At 43.0% G+C, this 23,133-nt stretch overlaps 1 protein-coding gene across 5 annotated transcripts in view; it reads left to right on the top strand.

Moving 5' to 3' along the window:
• MTCL1 (microtubule crosslinking factor 1) overlaps nucleotides 1-23,133 on the top strand; it is a 490,856-nt gene that overhangs the window by 455,170 nt on the left and 12,553 nt on the right. For all 5 annotated transcript variants that reach the window (XM_085607320.1, XM_085607319.1, XM_085607318.1 and 2 more), the window contains 3 exons: nucleotides 11,833-12,141; nucleotides 15,920-15,951; nucleotides 21,422-22,955. In XM_085607320.1, the coding sequence (XP_085463446.1) occupies nucleotides 11,833-12,141; nucleotides 15,920-15,951; nucleotides 21,422-22,955 (1,875 nt within the window). The remainder of the gene's footprint in view (nucleotides 1-11,832; nucleotides 12,142-15,919; nucleotides 15,952-21,421; nucleotides 22,956-23,133) is intronic.

Raw genomic sequence — 23,133 nt, forward strand, 5'->3', positions numbered from 1 at the left:
CTAAGCAACATTGGTGAGTTGTACTCTACGTGGTGCTGACGCTCAGCTATCGCAACGAGCATTGATAAAGCTAGTAAATCTGGCGTTTGCTAGCCTGTGATGTTTTATTGATTTTTGGCAAATATATGCTATAGTCCTTAAAAGTGTAAATGTAATAAAGTACTAATGCTGCTGTGTAAAGGAGAGGGGTGCCAATAAAAGACCGCGGATTTGTTGTCTGTAATGCTTCATCTCGGTCTGTGGAGGGAGCTGTCATTGTAGTCCCTTTTCTATGTCTGACAGCTGTCGAATAGTCCTACTTTTATGTCGAGGGATACTGCAAACCATAGTCCTACTTCTATGTCTATGACCAGTCCCCGTTTTTTATTTTGAGAATCTGGTCACCCTACCTGTCATACATTCGCAATTTGTCGCAAACAGTTTAATCACAATTTTGGATTCAGAGTCGGGCACAAATTACACATGGACCTTGGGTTTTCACCCCATGCCTCACTAGGTCTCTAAAAAAAGAGGTCGCAAAAGGAAATCGTGTGGTGTTTTACCATTCAATAAAATCGAAACCACAGGTTATTCACCATTCCAGCCTAGGTAACTTTAAAATCACCCAGGATAATGCAGTGCTCAGGCTGTAATTATTTCCCCCTGCAGTTTTACTGTAGGATATTTCCTGCCATTTTAGAATGAGGGGTTTAGTGCATATTCTTGGTGGGTGAGAAGCTATGCTTTAAATAGTAATATGGCTATACAATAAGTCATTGATAAATACCCACAAACCAATGAGTTTCTTAACCTTTGCAGTTGAACCCACTCTTTCAAAAAATCCACAACCCCTCCCCTAACCCAGGATTTACAAATGCAGAAATTACACCATACTGACGGAATTTCCATATTGCCAAATCCCAATTGCAAAAGTAACAAGCAGTGGCAAAGTCAATAGAGCTGGCTTTAATGTGCCAACACATGTGAACACCAGCATCCCAAATGCTGTTTGAAGGCGTTGCATGCAGGAAGGCTGTTAATCGCATCAAAACCTGCGCTACTGCCTTAGCCAATGCTGGGAAAAAGAAGCAAAAACACTGGCTTCTGTATGAACTCATGTAGAAGATAAAGAAATTAATGGGACTAGCAATGCATGATTGAGTGTACTTTTCAGATGTAAAATATTCCCTGGTGCATTCAAAAGAAATCACTTCCTGGATGGCTGAGTGATGCATTAAACAGCCAATAGCATGAGGTCAGAGAATAATACTCCTGTGGGTGAAGACAAACCCCACTCCTTGTTGGTTTATTGGTAAGAATATGGCTTGCTAGCAACTACGCTATCGAGACCGTTCTAAAAATGACCACCTTTTCCTTTTTTTAAATGTTTTATCCTACTTGAACTTATGCCCTTGTATTCATTCTGACACCAATGACCAAATGTAATGTTGTATTACTGTGTAAAGCATTGCTGGTGGAAATACTATACATTATTTCAATCATTGCATTCGAAAAACAGTGCCGCCAGTGGGCAAAATCATTCCGGGTACCAAAATGCCATTGAAAATAAAATGAAATCCAACGTTTCACTTCTATAAATCTTCCTGGAAAATGACAGAAAGGCACACTCCATGCCGACTCCGTAGCGATCACAGATGGTTAGCCTGCTGCGAGAATCTGTTTTCAAGACACAAATTCAGCAAATCAGAAAAATTAAACACAAGACTAGCTTGCTTATAGTCTCAAAAGGCCAAAAAGAAGAAAGGTAGCAGAAAGTTTCGAACAAACTTTTTTGCTGAGATAACGAATAAAGGATTAAATATGCATGGAACCTTGGCTGAATATTTTCAGGATGTCTCAATAGGATCAATTTACATGCAGTGAACCTAAATTCAAACTGTTTGCCTTGCATTTCCAAGCTAGTCCAGAAGGGCCGAATTGTTCAGGAACATCTGACATGCTACCGGCCCTCCTGGGCCTACCTTGGACTCCACTGCTGTACTGCATGGGAAGGCACCGATACTGAATGGGCGCCACTTCTCCGTAGATAAATGAAGAGTGCCTATGTCCAGTGTCTCAGACTGGTAACCTTCGCAGTGATTAAGGTCACTCACAAAAACATCAAGGCAGCGTTATTGCTCTGATTGAACAATGTCTACTTGTCTGACAAAATACGTGCTTTTTTGATCCATGCCCCTGAATTCCTGTTGAATTTCGAGCTAGGACCCCATCTCATTGTTGCCCCTGAGGCTTGTGCTTTTACTTGCCTTTGGAAGGTGTTGTTTGAGCAAGGAATATATCAAGGAGTCCCAGAGTAGCGTCACCAGGGTTCAAAGCCATCTGGGACAAATCCATGCAGATGTTCAGACAAACAGCTGTGCATGCTGTCCACAGAAAGCGGCATCTTGGCAATAGTGCAATAATGGTCCTCGTTTATCATTAGATGGAAAATGAAGCAAAGTAACCCTCTTGAGAGCCTGAGTTTAGCCTAAGATGGACAGACACAGTAGCCACAGCTACCCCAATGGCTGCTTGCAGCCTTAGTGCGCTGACGGGACACCAGGTCAGAGGAATTCCACCCTTAGGCGCACCCTCATGCAAGAGGGACACACTCCTAACTGATTTATTTACCTATAGAACAGTGTCTCCCAAACTTTTTTGAACCCCAACCCATATTTTACGACAAACTTTCATGTCCCACCTAGCTTTATTGGACATGATGCAGGAGACTTTTTTTTTCTGTAACTAAAGCATTGTGCGGCAGCGCACGGTCATTGACAGCACATTTTCCATTGAAATGGCCATTAATCTTGCACAGACCGTTTTACTGATAAATATCCACTCCAGCACAATAACGTTTACGGCGCAGTGATCATTGTGTTCACTGTAAGTGTCTGATCTTTGGCTCTGGAATTTCTGCGGGCAAAAGTGTATCCAAGCGCTTTATGTAGCAGCAAAGACCTGTGACATATACCAAAATAATGAACCATAACAATTATTTTTAATTATTTGCTTGACCTCTAAACGTCTCCATAAGATAGCATTGCTCTGGTAAGCAGAACCATTCAAATGGAATAAATTAATAAATAATAATTTCAAAATAAGACTTAAAAGTTCGAATACTTAAAAAGACTTGAAAGTCGGGAGTTAAAATACCAAAGTAAACTGAAATCCCTCCAAGGTCAATAACACCCATTCGCCAAAAGCCTCCACAATCACCACAGTCATTGAAAAGGTCCACTATAGGATGCAGGAGAGGAGAAGCTGAGTTGAGACTGCCTTGTTTCTGAATCATGTTAATGTCAAAACTGTTGTTATTATTAACACTTGTAAAGCAGACATGCTGCCATAAGTCTGGCTCCGCAGACCATTTTGGAAGTCTGGCTTTTTATTATTATTATTATTAGGAAAGTTTATAAAGCGCATGGTTACGCAGAAGCGTGTCCCCGCGCTACATTTGCAAAAACTCAGAGCAGAGGAGAGGAGGGGTTCGGTTACTTTGAAAAGAGGTGGGTTTTTAGGTTCTTGCGGAAACTGGATTCCGAGGGGTCTAGGCGGAGATTAAGAGGCAGAGCATTCCAGCATTTAGCTGCCAGGTGACGGAAAGAGCGTCCACCCATGCGAGCCTTTCTGATTCTAGGGACCACCAATAGACCTCCGTGAGAGGAACGCAAAGCACGCGAGGGTACATGCTTGATGGCAAGGTTGTGGAGCGGTGCCGGCGCTTTCCGTGCAAGAATGCGATGACATGTACAGAGGGCCTTGAATTCCAGTCTGCGTCTTACAGGTAGCCAGTGAAGGCTATGAAGAGCAGCTTTGGAGTCTGATCTTTTGGGGAGTTTTAAGATGAGGCGGGCTGCCGCATTCTGTAATACCTGGAGGCGTTTTACTGCCTTACAGGTGGCACCTAAATAAAGTAGGTTGCCATAGTCCAGGCGTGATGTCACAAGGGCATGTACCAGCGTTTTCCGGGCGGACATGGGGAGGAGGGCAAGGACCTTGTGTAAGATTTTTAAGACGCTGAAACAAACACCCGCTACTCGGTTTATTTGGGGACCAAAAGTCATATCAGCATCAAACCATATACCAAGGTTCTTGACCTCCTGGCGAGGCACCGGAGCCTCCCCCAGGCAAGGGGGCCACCACGCAGACGACCAAGCGGAGGGGCTCCCCCCCACCACGAGCACCTCTGTCTTGCTTCCGTTTAGTTTAAGGCAGTTGGTAGACATCCATGTAGCAAGATCTTGCATGCAGGCCTTAAAACTACTTGAAGCAAGTCCGGGTTCTCGCGATAGGGAGATGACCAGTTGCGTGTCGTCTGCGTATGACACGATCTCCAGGCCATGACTCGCGGCAATCAAAGCCACTGGGGAGATGTAAAGATTGAATAGGGTTGGGCTCAGGGACGATCCTTGGGGAACGCCCTGTCCCAGACCCATGGCTCTCGAGTAATGGTCGCCCAGACGGACTTGGAAGCTTCTTCCAGTCAGGAAGGATTGGATCCATAAGAGTGCAGCTTCAGATATTCCCCCATCATTTAAACACTGTAGCAAGTTGGCATGAGCTACAGTGTCGAATGCTGCACTCAAATCCAATAGGATGAGAGCCATAGTATGACCCTCATCCGCCCCCTGACGAAGAGCCTCCGCTGCAGTTAAGAGAGCAGATTCTGTGGAATGACGGGGACGGAAACCGAATTGTGTCTTGTGCAGTAATGCCGCTTTTTCGACGAAGTCCATCAGTTGTGAGTTGACCAATTTTTCGGCTACTTTGGCCAAGTAGGGGAGAAGAGAAATAGGGCGAAGATTCTCAAGTTTCTCGAAACTGATGGTCGGTTTTTTCCTAAGGGGTAGGACCACCGCCTTTTTCCAATCTTTAGGTACAGTGGAGCTACTAAAAGATGTATTAAGTAGGTGCCTGATATAGGGTTCTAATACCACTAGGCTGTCTGCCAGGCGCTTAGGTGTAGTGGGGTCTCGAGGAGAACCCGACTTCACTGATTTGCAGATCTTTACAAGGTCTTCGGGTGAAGGGATAGCAAAGTGGGTCAGTCTAATTCTGTTGCCCCATTCCCTGGGGCTTTCGATGAATTCTGCACCCACTCTAGGTTGTGTTGGGAACGCTGCGTATATTGTTGCTATTTTCTCGGAGAAAAAATTGGCGATTCTGTTGCAAGCGTCGGGGGAACAGTCATCTGGGACACTGGATGATTTCCCGCTCGAAAGGGTTTTGTAAAGCGAGAACAGCTCTTTAGTAGAGTTACTGGCTTCACTAACTCTAAGCGTGTAGTATGCAGTTTTGCACTTTCTAATTTGACCGTGGTAGAGTCGCCTCTCGGTTAGGTAGGTGGCTCTAGATTCTTTAGAGAAGGTCTTGCGCCATTCTCTTTCAAGTTTCTCCAGTGCAGATTTCAAGGATCTAAGTTCATCATTGAACCATGGAGCTGTTTTTTGTACACGGCCCCCGGAATTAGTTTTTTTGATTTTTTGAAGAGGAGCCGTGCAATCAAGTGCCTCGGTGATACGTGTGCACAGATTAGTGTTGGCTGAATCTGCGTCAGCTCCCCCCGGGCTTCCCCCATTAACCAGTGCCTCGCAGAATTTACGCTGGGAAAAGGTGGCCCAGTTACGCCTAAGATGATATAGCAAAGCCGGCTGCGGAGGTCTATATCCAGGGATCCGAATGGTAAAGGGAACTAGATAATGATCCGACCAGGGGATAGGAATAGGGGGTTTAGATTCTACTTCCTCCCAATTTGCAAATATGGGGTCCAAAAGATGACCCAGCTGATGTGTAGGGCCGTTCACTATTTGAGTCAGCTGGAGAGCACCTAATGCTTGGCTGAAGTTCGTGCTTGTACTGTTTGATGGGTTGTTAAGATGCAAGTTGAGATCACCAAGTACCAGAAATTTATTGTTGCATAAAGCAGTCTCCATGATACCTTCTATTAGGCTTTCCTCAAACTTGGCAATGGGACCAGGGGGTCTGTAAATTAGCATGCCCTTTAGCGTGTAGCTGTTGTTCACTTTAATGGTGAATTTCCCAGCCTCGCTGTCCAGGATAGGGGCACTTTCAAATTGGCATTGCAGACTTTCATGGGCAATAATTGCGATGCCTCCTCCTCTACCAGTGGGTCTATCTTGTCCATATATATAGTGTATCCCACTGGTAATGCCTCAAGGGCATCGGCTGTAGACTCATTATCTAGCCATGTTTCTGTAAGGAACATAAGGTCCCAATTAGTCTCAGAGAGAAGATCATGTAGGTCCAACTTATGTTTCCTTAGTGAACGCACGTTGAGTAGTCCACAGTGTATAATGTGGTCGCTGGTGTTCGGGTTCTTGTCAAGGACATAGTGGAATTGGCAGTGTTCACAACCTGCAGTGTTTTCTACATGTAGCTTGTGCATGCATGACACGGTGACCGTACGACGTAAGGCAAGTAAATCCTGCTTGCTCCATCGTATGTGGTCGTTCCGGGGGGCATAGGGTATGGCCCTGGACCGCGTACGATCGCGGACGGGCGCAGACGGGCTTGACTTTGGCTCGACTTCGGCGCGATGCCGGCGCGCCCGCTGCGCTCGCCCGCTGCGCGTCCGGAAAGGGCACATTGATAGAGGGCGGAAAGGCGTGGCCTCCCAAGTGGGCGTGTCTGCGGTATCGGGCGCGCGAAGGTATCAGCGCGTTTCCTCCCTGCAGCAACGCTAGGGACAGCAGAGCAAAGCTTCGCGAATTCCCAGGGCTAGCAGGTCAGAGGGTGCTCAGGGTGTAAGTGCTCAGTTAAAACACAACGAAAACAAAGTTTTAAAAGCAATAACAAACAGACCTCCCGGCTTCCGCCTCAGGAGTGTTTACAAAGTTCTGGCGCGCGAATCAATCAGCGCGACTATATAGGCGGGAAAAGGGGCGTGGCCTAAGTAGGCGTGGCCTCCCAAGTGGGCGTGTCTGCGGTATCGGGCGCGCGAAGGTATCAGCGCGTTTCCTCCCTGCAGCAACGCTAGGGACAGCAGAGCAAAGCTTCGCGAATTCCCAGGGCTAGCAGGTCAGAGGGTGCTCAGGGTGTAAGTGCTCAGTTAAAACACAACGAAAACAAAGTTTTAAAAGCAATAACAAACAGACCTCCCGGCTTCCGCCTCAGGAGTGTTTACAAAGTTCTGGCGCGCGAATCAATCAGCGCGACTATATAGGCGGGGAAAGGGGCGTGGCCTAAGTAGGCGTGGCCTCCCAAGTGGGCGTGTCTGCGGTATCGGGCGCGCGAAGGTATCAGCGCGTTTCCTCCCTGCAGCAACGCTAGGGACAGCAGAGCAAAGCTTCGCGAATTCCCAGGGCTAGCAGGTCAGAGGGTGCTCAGGGTGTAAGTGCTCAGTTAAAACACAACGAAAACAAAGTTTTAAAAGCAATAACAAACAGACCTCCCGGCTTCCGCCTCAGGAGTGTTTACAAAGTTCTGACCATCCAACGTTTCGGTTTTGTGGATGAGTGCGTTCAGAAGTATAAGCCTGTTCTCATACGTTGTGGCTTCTTGGTGAGTAAAAGTGGAGGTGCATGCCAAAGTCATCATGCATTTTCTTGGTTGGTATGGTTGGCCACTGGCAAGTACATGTGCATGGGTGGCAAATAGCTGTTGATAGCATCTGCAACAGAATACTTTAATAGCCACTTAATTACATAGTCAAGCTGTTATAGTTGTATGTGTGCTATACTATGCTGCTGTGTAGTATGTCTTGGTGGACAGTGTTGTCAAGCTTGTTAATTTTAACTACCCCCCCCCCCCCTTCCTGCTGAAACTTTGTCAGTGAATGCCACTGTCATTGTAATTATATGCCCGTAAAATGACTCTGGAGTTTCACCTTCCTGCAGTCTCATATTTTCCTCTCCAAGCTGGTTTTCACTAAGTTTCGGAAGTGTCAAGAGACAGCTTTGTGGCATATTTGTTAAGAGGATCTGAAATTATAGGCCAACATAAGGCCTCATGAGTGCCATGTTAATCCCAATGGAGTTGGTAATGGCTTTTATGGTTCTTTACATGGCATTATTACCCTGCGTCTCTTACTGGGCAACACTAGAATTGAAACCACAAGAGAGCATTAGTGCTCAACACTTACGGTACAACTAAAGGGGGGACATAAATTGAGGGGTGGTTTGTGACCCAGAATTTCACCCTCCGATTGATAGTACAGTCAGCATCAGTAATTGTTGGGAAGGGGATTACTTTTGATTACAAGTTAATGGGGAGTTACGTGAAGGAATTGGTCTCCCTGCACGGATCGCTGCCTGTTCTTCCAATTTTCATGTGGATTTTCTCCTACTTCTTGCCTGCTTACCAGTGTTTTGGCGTTACCTCGAGAGGGTTGGTAACTCCCAATACATAACGCCACTTTTAAGCAGTATGGCTTTATTAGGGTGGGAAAAACCTAATTGAAACATTGCAACAATGGCCCTCACAGTATTTAGAAGTTAGGTTTCATATTTATACTACAAAACCTGTCTGTGTATACAGCTTCCTCTGCTTTGGCAATTTAGTCCATAACTCCCAGCCATTTGGTGGTCCGGAGGTGCCTCCTTCGAATGCAAGCATCTTGCGATGATACATTTGAATAACATCAGTCCCCTAGCTGTCAGTATACCAATATGCCTGGGCCATCCTAGTTCACCCATGATTCAAAGTATCAGCACTTTGGGATTAGGTGCATTCAGACATTTTGTTGCCCTACTGAGTGTGCCGTGTAGCTGCTTCCTGTATCGAATAATGACCAAGCACGTCCAAACCATGTGTAAGAATGTTCCTACTTCTGTGTGACTTCTAGGGCTTTGGGGGGGCCTGGCCTTGGCCCGTGCTCCTTACGTTTTCAGGAAAATATGACCTATGGAAGTATGTGAATTGGATAAGTCTTAATCGCAATGGAATGGCTAGGACTCGATCGGCCATCCTGGCTTCTGTCCACTGTTCTACCTCTAGTCTATCCACATTGGCCTCCTTCTTGGTTTGCTGCTCTGCGAGTGACTCAGATCTGTGCACTTGGGATTTACCTTTCTTACACAATCATTCCATTAGGATTTTGGGTACAAATGGGTTGAAATCAGGGAGAGCTGTTCGGCCCATTGCATGTGTACCCAGGTTGTTCCTCAATTGCGGTTTGCGAAAAACTGTGTTTTGTGCATTGAGTATTCTTGGGTGAGTTGTTGTAGGACATCATATGATCTTCACCCCCTAATTTCGAGATTCTAATAAGGTCCCGTGACTTAAACCGATAGAAGGGTTTCCTATGTTGACATATCCTTCCCACGTAATGCACAGTTGAGCTGTTTTTGAGTTTAGAAAGTTCACCCCTGTATAATGCTTCTTCTGGGAAAAAACATTGCAATTAAACCACGAATAGGTTTTTTGGAAGCGTCGGTACACTTCCGCATGGAGGAAACAACGTTTTAGGTCACCCAAAAGAGAAAGTGTCAGGTTCTCATTTTAACCCAAGATTAAAATACTTTTAGATCAAATATTTAGGTTTTGTTTGGCTTTGAGGCAAGTTGCCCTACATATTTAGGAAATGCCACTTCTGGCTGCATTATGCATCCTGAAATCGTAAACAGTTTTCTCCCGACCTCTGTCTATGGCAGCAGCTTCATCAGCCACAGATGAGTGACTGCAGATGTTTTTTTGTGTGTCCCAGGGCCTTTCGAGGGGCGCATCTTGCTTCCTCCCATGTATTGTTATCAGACATTCTAAGAGTGCAGCTGGACAATGTAAAGCAACACAGCCCTAAAGAAAGTCAAAAAACAAAGAAGAAACTTGACAACATAGCAGAAATAGTATCTTTTATTGAAGAGCTTGTAATGTATGAAGTATCTCTAAATGCCGAAAACGTTACTGCACTGTTGATAAAAACTCAATAAAATCTGTTAAAAAAAAAAAAAAAAAAAGGAAGAAGGTAAGTGAAGCACCGTAGTACAACTACCAACACACTGGAGCAACAGTACATAAATCATTAAAATTGTATTCCAGCAGTAATTAATAGAACTATGTACAAGGGGATTCTGAAAATGCAAATCCAATATGAAATGGTTCATTGTCAATTAATCAATCCAGTCTGTTTCCAGTATGTTACTTTTTCATAGCTCTGAGTAATTATCATCTATATTTAGATGGGCCTCATTACTAATAAATGATAAAGTCAAATAATATAGATATGAAAACAGATAAGTCAACCTTACTTTTTTAACACAATCTGCGATGTTGAAGCTGTGTTACACCAGCTGAATATTTTATTTTTGGGACAGTAGTTTCTTCAGTGTTAGTCGTCAAAGGAGAATTGTAAAATTCTGTTTGAAATTAGATCTACTTTGATGTTTTCATTTCACTGACATCAGATATATTTTTTGCATAATATAGATTTTCCCAAGAGATGGCCATGCAGTTTCATTAAAACAATCATGTACAATGTGTCTCAAAGCAGTGGCCAGCGATGGTACAGTATGTTTAGTTGTTGCGAGAATATTATTCTAGTAACAGGCCATTTTATTAATAAAGGCCTTCTTTCCAGGGACACAAAAAACAAACGTTCCCAAAAAAAAAAGCGTATATGCAAGCAGAGGCTTATCCCTGGCCTACTCGTTAATTGACCGCATTTAGAAAAGTCACTATTTCATTGAGAGTCACAATATAAAAATTTATAACATAAACACAATGCAACATGTGGTTTCAAAAGACATACTATTCAATACAATCATAGTTAAAAAAAATTATTAAAAACATTTTGCATACTCAATAAAATGCTATATGTAGCCTTCCTCCCACTAAAGGTTACAATCTAATACTAAGAATTAAAAAAAACAGTCAGGACTGTTTTTTTTAATTCTTAGTATTAGATTGTACATATACGCTTTTTTTTTTGGGAACGTTTGTTTTTTGTGTCCACTAATATACCTCGTCCCTATAAACATTAAGGGGTACCTCCCTTTCTTTGTTGCTTCTTTCCAGGGAGACATTTTGTAGCAATGTCACATCATTCGAGTGAAATCTCTTGTCTTGAAATCTTACGTGGGCAGGCGGATATCTTCTTAGGTGTACTGAGCTGATTGATGGCGAGTTTGATTCTCTTCAGGGTCAAAGCCCCCAAGGGTATTAAGACGCACCATTTTGTTTCCATGGTTATCAGACTTCACGCCCATGGCGTCTGAAATAAATCAAAGGTTAGGGGTGTTTCTTTATTTTGTTGGATAGGTGAAACTGTTAATGGTACACCTGTGTGCACCAGCAGACACATCAACTTCATTCGTATGTGACAGATGTGTCTCTTACTTTAGTGAAACTGTTGGAGCCGAAAATAATTTCATGATGATCAACCAAATGCATCCATGAGCAGTGATGCTGTCACTCAAATCTCAAGAGAAGAGACAATAGGTGTTCACTGAATGCAGTGAGCAGCATCTCGGTAAAGGTGATGGACATAAAAACAGTTGATTAGCACAGAAGGCAAGAGTGCAGCTGGGGACCAGGTAGGATCTATGTGTCAAGAGTAGACAGAAAATGGGCAGACTGAGAGCTTGATGCGGGCTACCCGCCCAAAAGTGGTGGATGTCTTATCTGCTCTATTTGCACTAATGCGCGTGTATCACTGCAGACGGGGCATTCATCGCTTTTTAGCAGATGTCCTGCGTCTGCCAAGCTGTAAGTAAGGCCCTAAGTGTGCCTTGCCGTCTTTTTCTGCCACTAAAGACTGTGCTTAATGTTGCGCCTAGACGACCAGCCAAGTTCTAATTCAGAAAGAACCACTGCTAAAATACCTGGTTGAGCAGTATGTTGTTGCTGTGCTGACACTTTCCACTAATCCCTTTTCTTCTTCATGTTTTTGGACAGCTGCAGAAGGAAGTCAAGACTCACCGACCAGAAAGCCTCATATCTGACCAAAAGGATGGTGTTAACCTTCGTGCATTTCCAACCCAGGGGAATCTTCATGTGCCTCATGCAGCGGGGACAAGGTCCTTCTCAGACTCTGATGATGTTCCGTTTGAAGACCGGTCTCATTTCAAGCTGAAGGAAACGGACCGGTGCTCTGCTACTGAAAACCTCTTTCTGGACGCATTGTCATTGGACTCTTTGGACGATGCCGACGGTCCTCCCCCTCGTAAACTGGAGCGTGACAAGTTCTCGCCTTGCTTTGCTGAGGTAATGCTTTCTTCCTCCAACATTAGGTGAGTAACTCTTTCACATTAAAGAGAATCAATACAATGAATAAAAATACAAAAATCTAAGGTTCCCACACAAAAATTCAGTATTTTTTTTCTGGAAGTACTGACTTTGGATATAATCGCCTTGTCCCTAATTTTGATTTGTGGTTTGGACATTCTTTGGCTTCTCGCTAAAAAAACTATTCTCTGTCCTGATGGTGACCCTTTGACTGTTGGCGTTGAAACACTGTCAATGCTTTACCGGCATTTGGGAAGCGATTGATACCCATAATTTTTCCATTTTTATTTATGGGTTATTGGATGAAGTTGTAACCACATTGCCAGTTCTCTTTTCTTTTGTCAAAACACTATGTAATGTCCAAACGTTTTTTGTTTTTGTAGTATGTTGAGCAATAAGTATTCATGTATTATACTGTCTATGTTGTGTTTTTTGTAAAACTTATTTACAATCATAATTTATAAAATCCTGAATTCTTGTGTGGGCACCTTATATTTGTTTTTGCAAGTTTTGTATTTGTATTGATTGTATTGATTGTCTTTAATGTGAAAGAGTTGCTTTTCCTGGAGCCATTGTTCACATACATTTTACTGCCCCGGGTTCTTGGTCAGTCGGGCTGCTGCTGTTGTATTTGAACATTAGGTGAGGGCATAGGTTGGGAGCATGAATGAGGGCTGGGAATGGTGTTGCGATGGCAGATAATTGGTCAAAGTGTAGTAAGGTAGAGTGCAGGGGCTTAACACAGGCCCCTACAGCCCCTCCGGTGCAGGGGCCCCAACCCTTTAAGAGGCTTGCAACTCTTCAGGGGCCCCCATTGAGCCCAAGACCAATGATAAGATATGGAAGACCCAGGGGCCCCTCATATAATTCTACAGTGGGGCCCATCTTTTTGCATTACGCCACTGTTAGAGTGTGTAGCAAAGTGGATATAGAGGAAATTATACACGTGTTAGGGAGATTGTTTCGGAGGGAAAGCAGCGCCGAAGAGCGTTGTAACAGATATTGGTGTCCAGTTATATTCTGAGTCCAAGACGTAGTTCATACTAAAGGGAGAAGATACATTTTCCCTGTGCAGTACCCCCGTATCATACATTCAGAAAAGTTTGGCAGTGTTTCATTCCCATTCACACTGTGGAAGCTGATTTTCTCGTGCACTTGACAGGAGTAAATCTCTGGTTGATTTCAGGGTGGGAACTTACCTGCAAAATACGTTGAATTATTCCCACAGACTTGCAAGATAGTAGAAGTTTGCGTGTCCGTCACCTAGGACCACCCACAGTCATCCATGAGAGCAGTTTTGCACAATCAGAATTGTGCAAAATTACCCCACCGCCCCTGTGGTCTGTGAGTCAGAAATGGGACTTTGCACTCCTAAATGTAGGTATATGTACACCTGGGCGAATAGTCCCAGTATCTTCATCTGTATCTTATTTCTCCAAAATTCTCTATCGAGTACAACGGGGACAGACTTCACTTGGAAGATGACTTTGGCAGAACATGTGCAACAAAGTATTGTAATAGCGCTTGCTGTGCCAGCTTAGATTTAAAGGGGTGTCAGTCCGGGGCATCCCATAAATTGCAGTAAAGGAGTGGCAGCACAAGGGGGCGTGAAGTCATGTGGAACCGAGTCTGAAAGTCAAAGTATGCATTTATTTTCTGAAGACTGTCCAACTAAATTGTCAATAAGGACTAATGTGATCGTAAATCTGTTCTGGCTTACTTAATTACTCACAAACAGACTGTATTTTAAAATGTTTTACAAGATTAAGGCACCTGCTCCAGAGATCGCTGTGAACTCAGCAAGTTCCCAGGTCTCATACTACTAAGATAACCCGAGTGGTTAATGCACTTGCTGGAAACATCTGTGTGCAGTCTGGTCACAAGCTTGACTCATCATAAAGTAGCATAAAAGTTTAATTTGCCTCCTGCAAAGCACAGTATGTAACATGTCGGTCATACATTTGTATTTTCTACAGCTAACCTCAGTGTTTCCTTCTTTTGCTGCACAGATCATTCTGTTACCTGCAGGTCACGCGTTAAAATTCTTTCTAGTGTAACTTAGTGAACTTACAACCAGCTGTAGTAAAGGCTCATCGCAAAAAGGGCTTCGTAAATTGTGCACTAACTTTTTGCGACCAGTCTTTAATTTTAGATAGCAACCCATGTACTAATAGGTCGTACTGCAAAATGTACAGTTGCAGATGGGCACAGAACATCCTGCCTAATGAATATTATTTAGGCTGGTCTCTGATGGTGACCCCCTGCGACGGGCTGCAAACACAGGGATGGTGGCCTGTACTGTAAGGAATAGCAGACCACCATCCCTGTGTTTTTATTCACAAATGGGGAAACCTTTTTTTTTTTTTTTTTTTTTTTTTTTTTTTTTACAGCCCGTGTTCTTTAAAGGAACCAGTGCTGCTGTATAAAAAATAATGTTTCCTGTTTGGGAGAACACTGGGGGGGGGGGGGGAGCAGGCTGTGATCCCAGGACCACTGCCAGCTCTCCAGCAGTCGCCTGACAAATTTTCCCACTTTTGAATCTGTTATCACCTCCTTTGTGGAGCTGGTAATGGCTTGCCCGCTATGGAGGAGGCAAAGTATTGATACATACCATATCGATTCATGATTAGGATGGAACACCCCTTTCATGCCCTTCCTAATTGAGATTCAGTATGAGTCGGTAAAGCCAGATAGTGCGTCAGACGTTCTTTTCCTACTCACGAAATAGATTTAATATATACAAGAAAAATATTTTGCAGTCAAAAACCCTGTGATTTTATGAACCACGTGGTTTTCGATCGCAAATACGCTTTTCACATCTGGCCCTTAGTGAGGTATGAACCGGCACCAAGGTGCTGCATGCAGACTGCTAGGCATACGTTTAGAACATTACTGCCTTTTTTTGTTTGCTCATCAATAGTCTGAGCTTGCTAAAGTGGTTACTTTGGGTACTAGTAAACACTCATTAGTTAGTGCTATTAGATGTTTGTTAATGTCATTTCTCATATTGACAGGTGCAGATGACATTCTTACACTGCATGCATACCTCTTATCTACAGAGCTTGGAAAAATCCTACCTCCAAATCATAGCCCATCTCTTAAACACTCATTTTTTAAAGTTCAAATAATTTTTATTGAAAGAAAATTCAGGTATCCATACAAAATATATGGTATACAACTTGCAACATCACACTTCAATCTTACTGCTTAAAAATGAAGGAATTGGACAAATAATACAAACTCTTAAACATTCATGAAGTGTTAAGCGGAGTATCTTTGTTTCCTCAATGGCACTAGCATCAAGGTATTCGGCTTCAGCTAGCTCCCAGCCAGAGTTGTCTGTATCTTGCAATTACAAACCATTGATACATTCCTCTGCAACTTATCAATAGCAAATGGAACACCCCTTTCATGCCCTCTCTTATTTCCTATTCGGACATGGTCGCAAAAGCCCTTTTAAGTGTCTGAAATAACTTTCTGACCCGTAAAAAACACCTTTTGAGGTTGCAAACTTTGATTTTGCGAATGGCTTGATTTGCGATTGCACTTTGTACATGAGGCCTCATTTTCTTAAGGAAAGAAAATGAGGTAGTACAAACTTCCACTAATAGCAGATGTTTAGGTTCGGTACATCATTCCAACATGAACAAGTGATAAACAACCTATATATTTTGGTGGCTTTATATGATGTTTAGACTATCAACAGGAACCTCTAAAATACATCTCAGTTCACATATTGTTTTTGTTGTTGTTGCAGGAGGAGGAAGCTCACACGGGGGGTCTTCAGAGGTAAGCAACCTGAGATGATTGGTGTGAAATTGGAGCTGTCAATCATGCAGCTTGATATTAGAAGGTGACTTTGTTCATTTCATTACTTGCTCTATATAAGGAGCTTTCACTTATCCTCCGATTTGCGCTCCTGTTTCTCATAACTGAACATCAAACCAGACATTACCGATAGAACTTACTGGCCTCTGACTGAAGTTTCCCGTAGATCCCTTTTGATTGTTTAGTAATAGAAATTGTCTCACCGTAGATTTTCTGCACAACACTGTTCCCTTATCCTGGGGATTTTTTTTAAAGATGGCTGCTATCAAGGCTCTGCTTGCAGCTGCAAGAGAACCTTGAACAATGCACCACTATGTTGCTGTCGGTCCCTATTCAAGATGGATGGGAGGTGACCGCAAGGAAGGCATTCCGTGACATATCGCAGACCACCCTTTTCACCTCCATTCTTTTTAAAAGGGTTTAAAGGATATCAATTTGGGTGAGTCAGGCTCATGGTATAAGCAAGGCTGTTCATTCAGTCATAAGTCTTGCATTTACAGCCCTATACTCCAGAAGGAACATCCCCATCTACAGAATCAATCACTTTAGTGTCTGACTTTGGTGGGTGGGTGTTTCAATTATGTTTAGTGAGCCTTCTTCTGGGTTCATTCTTAGTGGGGAGCTGTAGTGAGGAAATAGAGCAAAGAAGGCTCATGGAGAAGAGGTGGGATATTTATGGTGTAGAAGTGTGCTATCTGAATTGTTTCACTGATCAATTTTACCCTTAGGGTTATGCATGTCTGTGATCAGTTAAACTGATATGGGTGAACTTAACAGTGTGAATTTCATACTAATCAGTTAAGGGTTTACAGTGCGCCTGCCTACAGGCTCATCTATTCTACCAACCTATAGCACACTTTGGTTGTTTACTTTTTCAGTTCAGCAAGACATCGGAAAAGAAAAATATGACGGTTATACATTTTGCCATAATATTAACGATCAAGCATTTTAACTACAGTATGGTAGAATTTGTTTTTTGTAACAAACAAACTAGCTTTTGTCTGGCTTTGCACCCCAGTTTCACAAGACACTGAACTGCTCACTGAACATCTACCACCTGTAGTAGAAAGTGGCAGATTGAGCCATGTAATGACAGCTTTTTGTCGTTTGTGAGGTGGTGCACGCGCAGAAGGTTGAAGTACTTTATTTACCAATGTCAACAAAGTGTCAAATACTGCATTGAAGCCTGGCCATTAAGTTGTCACTTTATAATTTTGCCCAACATCAAGAAAGTACCAATATGCTTTGTGCGGGAAAAGGCCAAACCAAGGGAGGAATAGAGTGGTACTGATGATGTGGGTGACGGGTTTACAGTCTTCAGCCCTGTGGGTGTGCAAGGCTTTTCTTTCTACGAAAATGAAGGATTCACATAGTGCCATCAACCAAGTGTAGTCTGAAAAACATGTCCGTGCAGTGCGGAGGTTGGGTGATCAGTCTCATCAAACCAAATTCCCAAATATAGCAAGTGGAAGCCGGCGTACATGTTCCTCCTTAACTAAAAGGATATTAACAATGCATTATTATTTAATAGTATACACTTTGAAAATGGAAATTCTTTAAATATCTTTTTTTCTCATTTTCAATGCCACCTTAAAGCTAGAAAGATTTATCCTTCTGAACTTCCTTAAAAGGGTATGGTACTGTTAGTCAGTCTAGAAATCCAACCCATAACATCATTGCATAGATGGTTCAGTGCATCTGCTTAAAATGCCCTCTCATAGATGGCATTTCATAAGAATATTGGGTTTCAAATCTCGCCCTACACAAATATTGTACCAAGACTAATTAGTACTACAGTATCCTGAAGTTGCATGTGTATATATAAGGAAGTATAGATTCACTATTATTAACTTTATATTTCTGTATCTTGAGAGCATGTATATCTTCAAAATACATAGTTGCAGAGTTAAGAATATTACATCTTTACTTCCCTTCACGATATTGTGGCAGCCAAGTCTGGCTGTGATATTTTTCTATGTCTTTACTTACATATGATACCTAGGTGTGGTGACCCTCTCTCACCTTCATAGTTATTTACATGATGGGGGAAGAAGAAAAATTGTATTCTAACTACAGCAATCGGGGATTATGCTACAGTAGTTTGTTCAGTCTCGAAGTTGAAGCCAATAGTTAATGTTCTATACTAACCAATCATTTTATAAATCATACCTGTCCTTTTCCGATTACGGATAGCAGGCTCCACCCAGAAGAGCCGAAGATGTCAGCGATGGACGTGTGCACCTACCACTGCCTAGTTCAAGATTAACTGAGACACAGAGGAGAATACCCTTGGGAGGGGTTAAACTATTTCTTCATCCCAGGGAATGTGTGCTTCTTCCAAAGATCAGTTCTGAATGTGACTCCACCAGTCACACTGTGTAAAACCATGGTTTACTCTAATCCACAGGTCTAACTTACCTCGCTCTGAGCCTTACTGGGCCATCATTCTGTGGACCACAAGTGCATGTAACATCACAGCTCTGATGTGGTGTTGGTACCTCACCCATCTCTGTTAAGAGATCATCAGAGACAATAGAGAGTCTTCCTGCTGAAACAGAAGAGTGAGTGGCCAGTTTCATAGGACCCTGTACTGTGATAGGAAAAAAGAGCCAATTTTTGGCACAGATGAACTGCAATGTCAGATTAAACAAAAAAAAAGGACTACTAGATACTCACTCAGCTAGTCTACCTTCATCAAAAGCTTATGGGATGTCCATCTGAGTAGCTTGAATTTTTTGCTTAATGAACGTTTGCATATATTCTTGCTATTAGTGAAAACATCCCTCCTTTGTAATTGATATAATCAATACTCTATTAATTTTCCTTGGAGCGTTTTTTAAAAATAAAATCTGATCTCCGTTGTTCTGTGGCACCATAAGACAGACTACTCTCTCTTAATACGATGTGATCGGACAAGTCTTTTGGTCGGTTGGTGGCTCATCACTGACATGTGAGTGACCACTCATCGTGATCATCACAATTTTAAGTAATTGGATTTTGGATATTTGACTCAGTGTTTGCTTTGTCATACATCGCTCCTTGTTTTTGTCTGCCAATGTGAACTACTTCTTTTCATTTAAAACATTAAAAACTTTCAGACACCTAAGAGACTGGTTTATTAGGTCTGGGTTTCGACAGCACAGACGGTACACAGACCTATTGCTTTCAATTTTCATACAGTGAGCTTTGGGTCCTCCCATTTAAACCAATGGCTTTCTCCTGCCAGCCTCTTCCAGCCACTGGCTTGACACTTTGACAGTCACATCTTGTTTAGCCCAGCCAATTATTCCTCTCTCACCTAATACCTTTGGCTGTGTGGATATTGCTTCCACCTCCACTCAAATGTTTGTATTGAATCGCAGGAGGGACCGCGTTACAGCACCAGCCCTCAGTTTGCTTCTGCTGAACCCTTCCTGCGTGTCTCACTTTAATGTATTAATGCTGCTGTTAGCAAATTAAACCAAGACCTATTGGATTTGACAATATTTGTGTTTTTTATTGTTTCCCCAGAGTTTTGGAACAGTGGGTGATTAATGGGTAACATAAAATGAACCCAAGTAATAATGACGCCTTGTATATATTCATGCTATATGATCAAGCAGATTTATTCCTTGCACAGATTTTGTTGAATGAGTTTGATGCTAATTTGTTTGCAAACAAATCATTGGCGTTGAAAGTATGACATTTTTTATCAACATATAGCGAGCAAATTGTTAACAGGAAAACCATAAATTGTTTTATTGTTGGTGAATTGAATAGTCTCCCTTTGTGTCAACACTTCCAAATGTGGCCATATGTTTTCTCCCCTGAAATTTGGTAACATTTGCAGGCAATAGTGCAAAGACCTGCACTGCGATTACATCATCTGTACGACTCCGTAGATCATTTCACCCCCCTTGTATGATGTTTTTTAATTGAGTTCTAAATAATTCATGCCACTGACTTAACCTACACATATAAAAGGTCAAATATAGCCATATTCCTGGCCTACTCCTTTTGAAGTTTTGAAACCCAAGTGCCATAAATTGATTGTGCAGTTCAGACATCACTGTACTAGGAGTGTCTCCTGCTGTCAAAGGACACCAGAATGTATGGCCTGTATATATGCCTGAGCTCTTGCTTTGGTGTGTTGGCATTTTCCAACTTCATGCAATCAGCTGTTGTGTTGTGCTGACTGCACTAGCAGATTATTAACTTTATCTTAGTCTCCTAAAGGCCTTCTTTTATGTTGATGAATCCCTTTTGTTCCTTACCAAATATTAGTATGCCAACTACTAGTATGGAATGACAAAAGCATTTGGTGATATTGCATTGAGGATAGCACAAAAACTGTTTGGGTGCTAGAAAATTCTGAATTTAGCAGTTATCGCCGATCACTTCTGTTTCTCCCATCTGCTATCTAATTCTTGCTTCTCACCCACTTGTGCTTTTTTGATGCCATTGCCTTTTGTCTATACTCTTGACCCTTCTTTTCAACTATCTTAATTTGGACCCTTCTACTTTGTCCATCTGTCTACCTTAACTCCATTGTTACCGTTCTCGTCAATTTTTCCAATACTTACAATATCCATTTTCCATACTCTCACTTCACCGCTCTGTCTACATTCGCTCATCATTATCTCGACTTGTCTTTCGCTATCACCTTGACCCTGCAGCCTTTAACCTCTTTGGATGTTGGAGGTCCTCGAATCTAGGAATGGTGACCCCTCAGATCTGCGAACTGTAAGGCCCTCAGATCATCTACATCTTTGCCTTACTAACCTTCCTCAGCCATAGGAAGATAGTTTATATAGAAATTCTTGTTTGGCCACTTTAGCTCTACAAATTGTACATAAAGAAATGCAGATTCGGGCTCTGTATATCCCAATAAAATGAATATCGACAACCCTCTGAATTCTGCCAACAGTGCTTTTGTCATTTCCATGACGCTATCCAAGTATCGAAATTTAAACCAGCTGCTTTCGGATATACTTGTAGTCGGCCTACCTCGCATTAAAGTGAATATGTCTGGTGATATGTGTTAAAATGTTTTTTTTGTTCCACACAGTTCCCGTGTACTACAGCTTATATTTCTTAGCTCTAAGACTACAATCTTCTGCCTCTGTAAAAAAAAAAAAAAAAAGGGACTGCAGTCTTGACAGTTACTTTGAAAGACAATTTCTCTTTGAACCAGCCTTGGGTCTACCTTAATAAAATTTGGAGGCTCTTTTGGGTGTTACTTCCCGTTTTAGTGGTTTCAGAGGAATGATAAAATACTAATAGAAATTCAGAATCTTTGTTAGAATGTACCACAGTTTAAAGGTCACAGCAGTTGTGACTTTATGATAAACAGCAGCTACTTTATCCAGAAATGATCCGGCAGTTCTAAGCAAGGTAATGTGCATGTGTATGTGTTTTTACTAACACCATGTCTGTGTTTCCCTTTCTTTAGGGCAGTGTCTGTTTCCTCCATGTTTGAATTCCATCGTTTGATGGATAGTTCTCCCTTCCTCCCTGACAAAAACCAGGCTTCCGCGAATGGGAAGGACGATCTGACCCCTCCTTTGTCACCCGATGATCTGAAATATATTGAGGAGTTTAACAAGAATTGGGATTATAATGCTGTGAAACGCGGTGAGGCAGTAGAACACCCTACAGAAGCTTGGGGAGAAAGGACAGAGAGTGGCAAAGGAGTGAACGATCCAACTTCAAATTCACTGTCCCCCTCATCGTGGTTCCTCACAACCAGTGTCACGATGACCACCACCTCCATGACCAGCCCTGATCATTGTCAGAATTCGCCTCAGAGGAGCCACGGTGTTGCAGAGAAAATGGCAAGTCGAGTGTTCCACAGTCCACCGCCCATGCGAAGGATAGCCAGCAACGAAGGCTGTAACAAGGCAGACGCTGACTTTCTGTTCTCTATGACCAAATCCAAAGGGAATGTTAGTGAGGTAAAGGGAAGCTCACCAGAGACGTGTGGACGGTGGCCATGTGACCTCACCAAACACCAAAAAGACTTTCTAGATGGCAGTCATCATCCAATCGAGCGCCCTATTTGCTCCACTGTTGGGTTCGCCTCCACTCTGCACAACATGGAGATGGCCAAGAACATGAGTGATGACATGAAAGAAGTAGCCTACTCTGTAAGAAATGCAATATGCACAAACCCACTGGACTGTCAGTACAGGGACATGGCTTGCCAAACCAATGGCACTGCAAGTACAGGAACACAGACCACCCAGACCATCAGTGTTGGCTTGCAGACCGAGTCCTTGCGTAGCATCACAAGCAGTCCCCACAAGTGTCTGACACCAAAAGGGGGATACACTCCTGTTTCTTCCCCATCGAGGAGCCTGAGGAGCCGGCAGGTGGCACCAGCCTTTGAAAAAGCCCAGGCAAAGTTCGAACGACCTTGCTGCTCTCCAAAATATGGTTCTCCCAAACTTCAAAAAAAGCCCGTTCCAAAGAGCGACCTGCCAAACAGCCGTGTTGCTCCAGGCACACCGCAGAAGAGTTTCAGTGAGTCTGCTTGGGCCAGGTCCACCACCACAAGGGAGAGTCCAGTTCACACCAGAATAAACGATGGGCTGTCCAGTTTATTCAATATTATCGATCACTCTCCTGTGGTTTGTTGTGACCCACTTCAGAAACTGTCACGACCAAGCAGCAGGTCTAGGTCTGCAGAGCCCCGACCAGAATTTGGACACCTCCATGATCTGGATGGCCGGGGAAGGTCACCTAGCCCAATTCGCATTAGTGTCGAGATACATAAAGAAGGTGGGGTAGAGTTCACTACCATCAGACAGGACCTCTCCGCTCCTCCGGGGTACTCATTGGCAGAAAATGCTTCAAGGATCTTGAACAAGAAGCTTTTGGAGCACGTCCTGAAGGGCGATCAAGGGCAAACATCAAGTAGTCCAACCCACATGAGCAAAGACAGCAGTCCAGGGGAACTAGCAAAAGAGGAGCCAGCATCCATCGAGGTACCATTTTCTGTCAAACATAATTATGTTTAGTTTTGGGCAGGTGTAATTTTCAAAGAGCAGGATTCACATGTTGGGGACACGTGATACCGTCAGCCAATAGATTTCTGTAGCGGTGCTATTAGATGATGCTTGTAAAGCCTATATGTGGTAGTCGGAGAGAAGGTGGTGCATTTGA

This window comes from Triturus cristatus, chromosome 5_2 (assembly GCF_964204655.1).
Source record: "Triturus cristatus chromosome 5_2, aTriCri1.1, whole genome shotgun sequence".
NCBI classification, from domain to species: domain Eukaryota; kingdom Metazoa; phylum Chordata; class Amphibia; order Caudata; family Salamandridae; genus Triturus; species Triturus cristatus.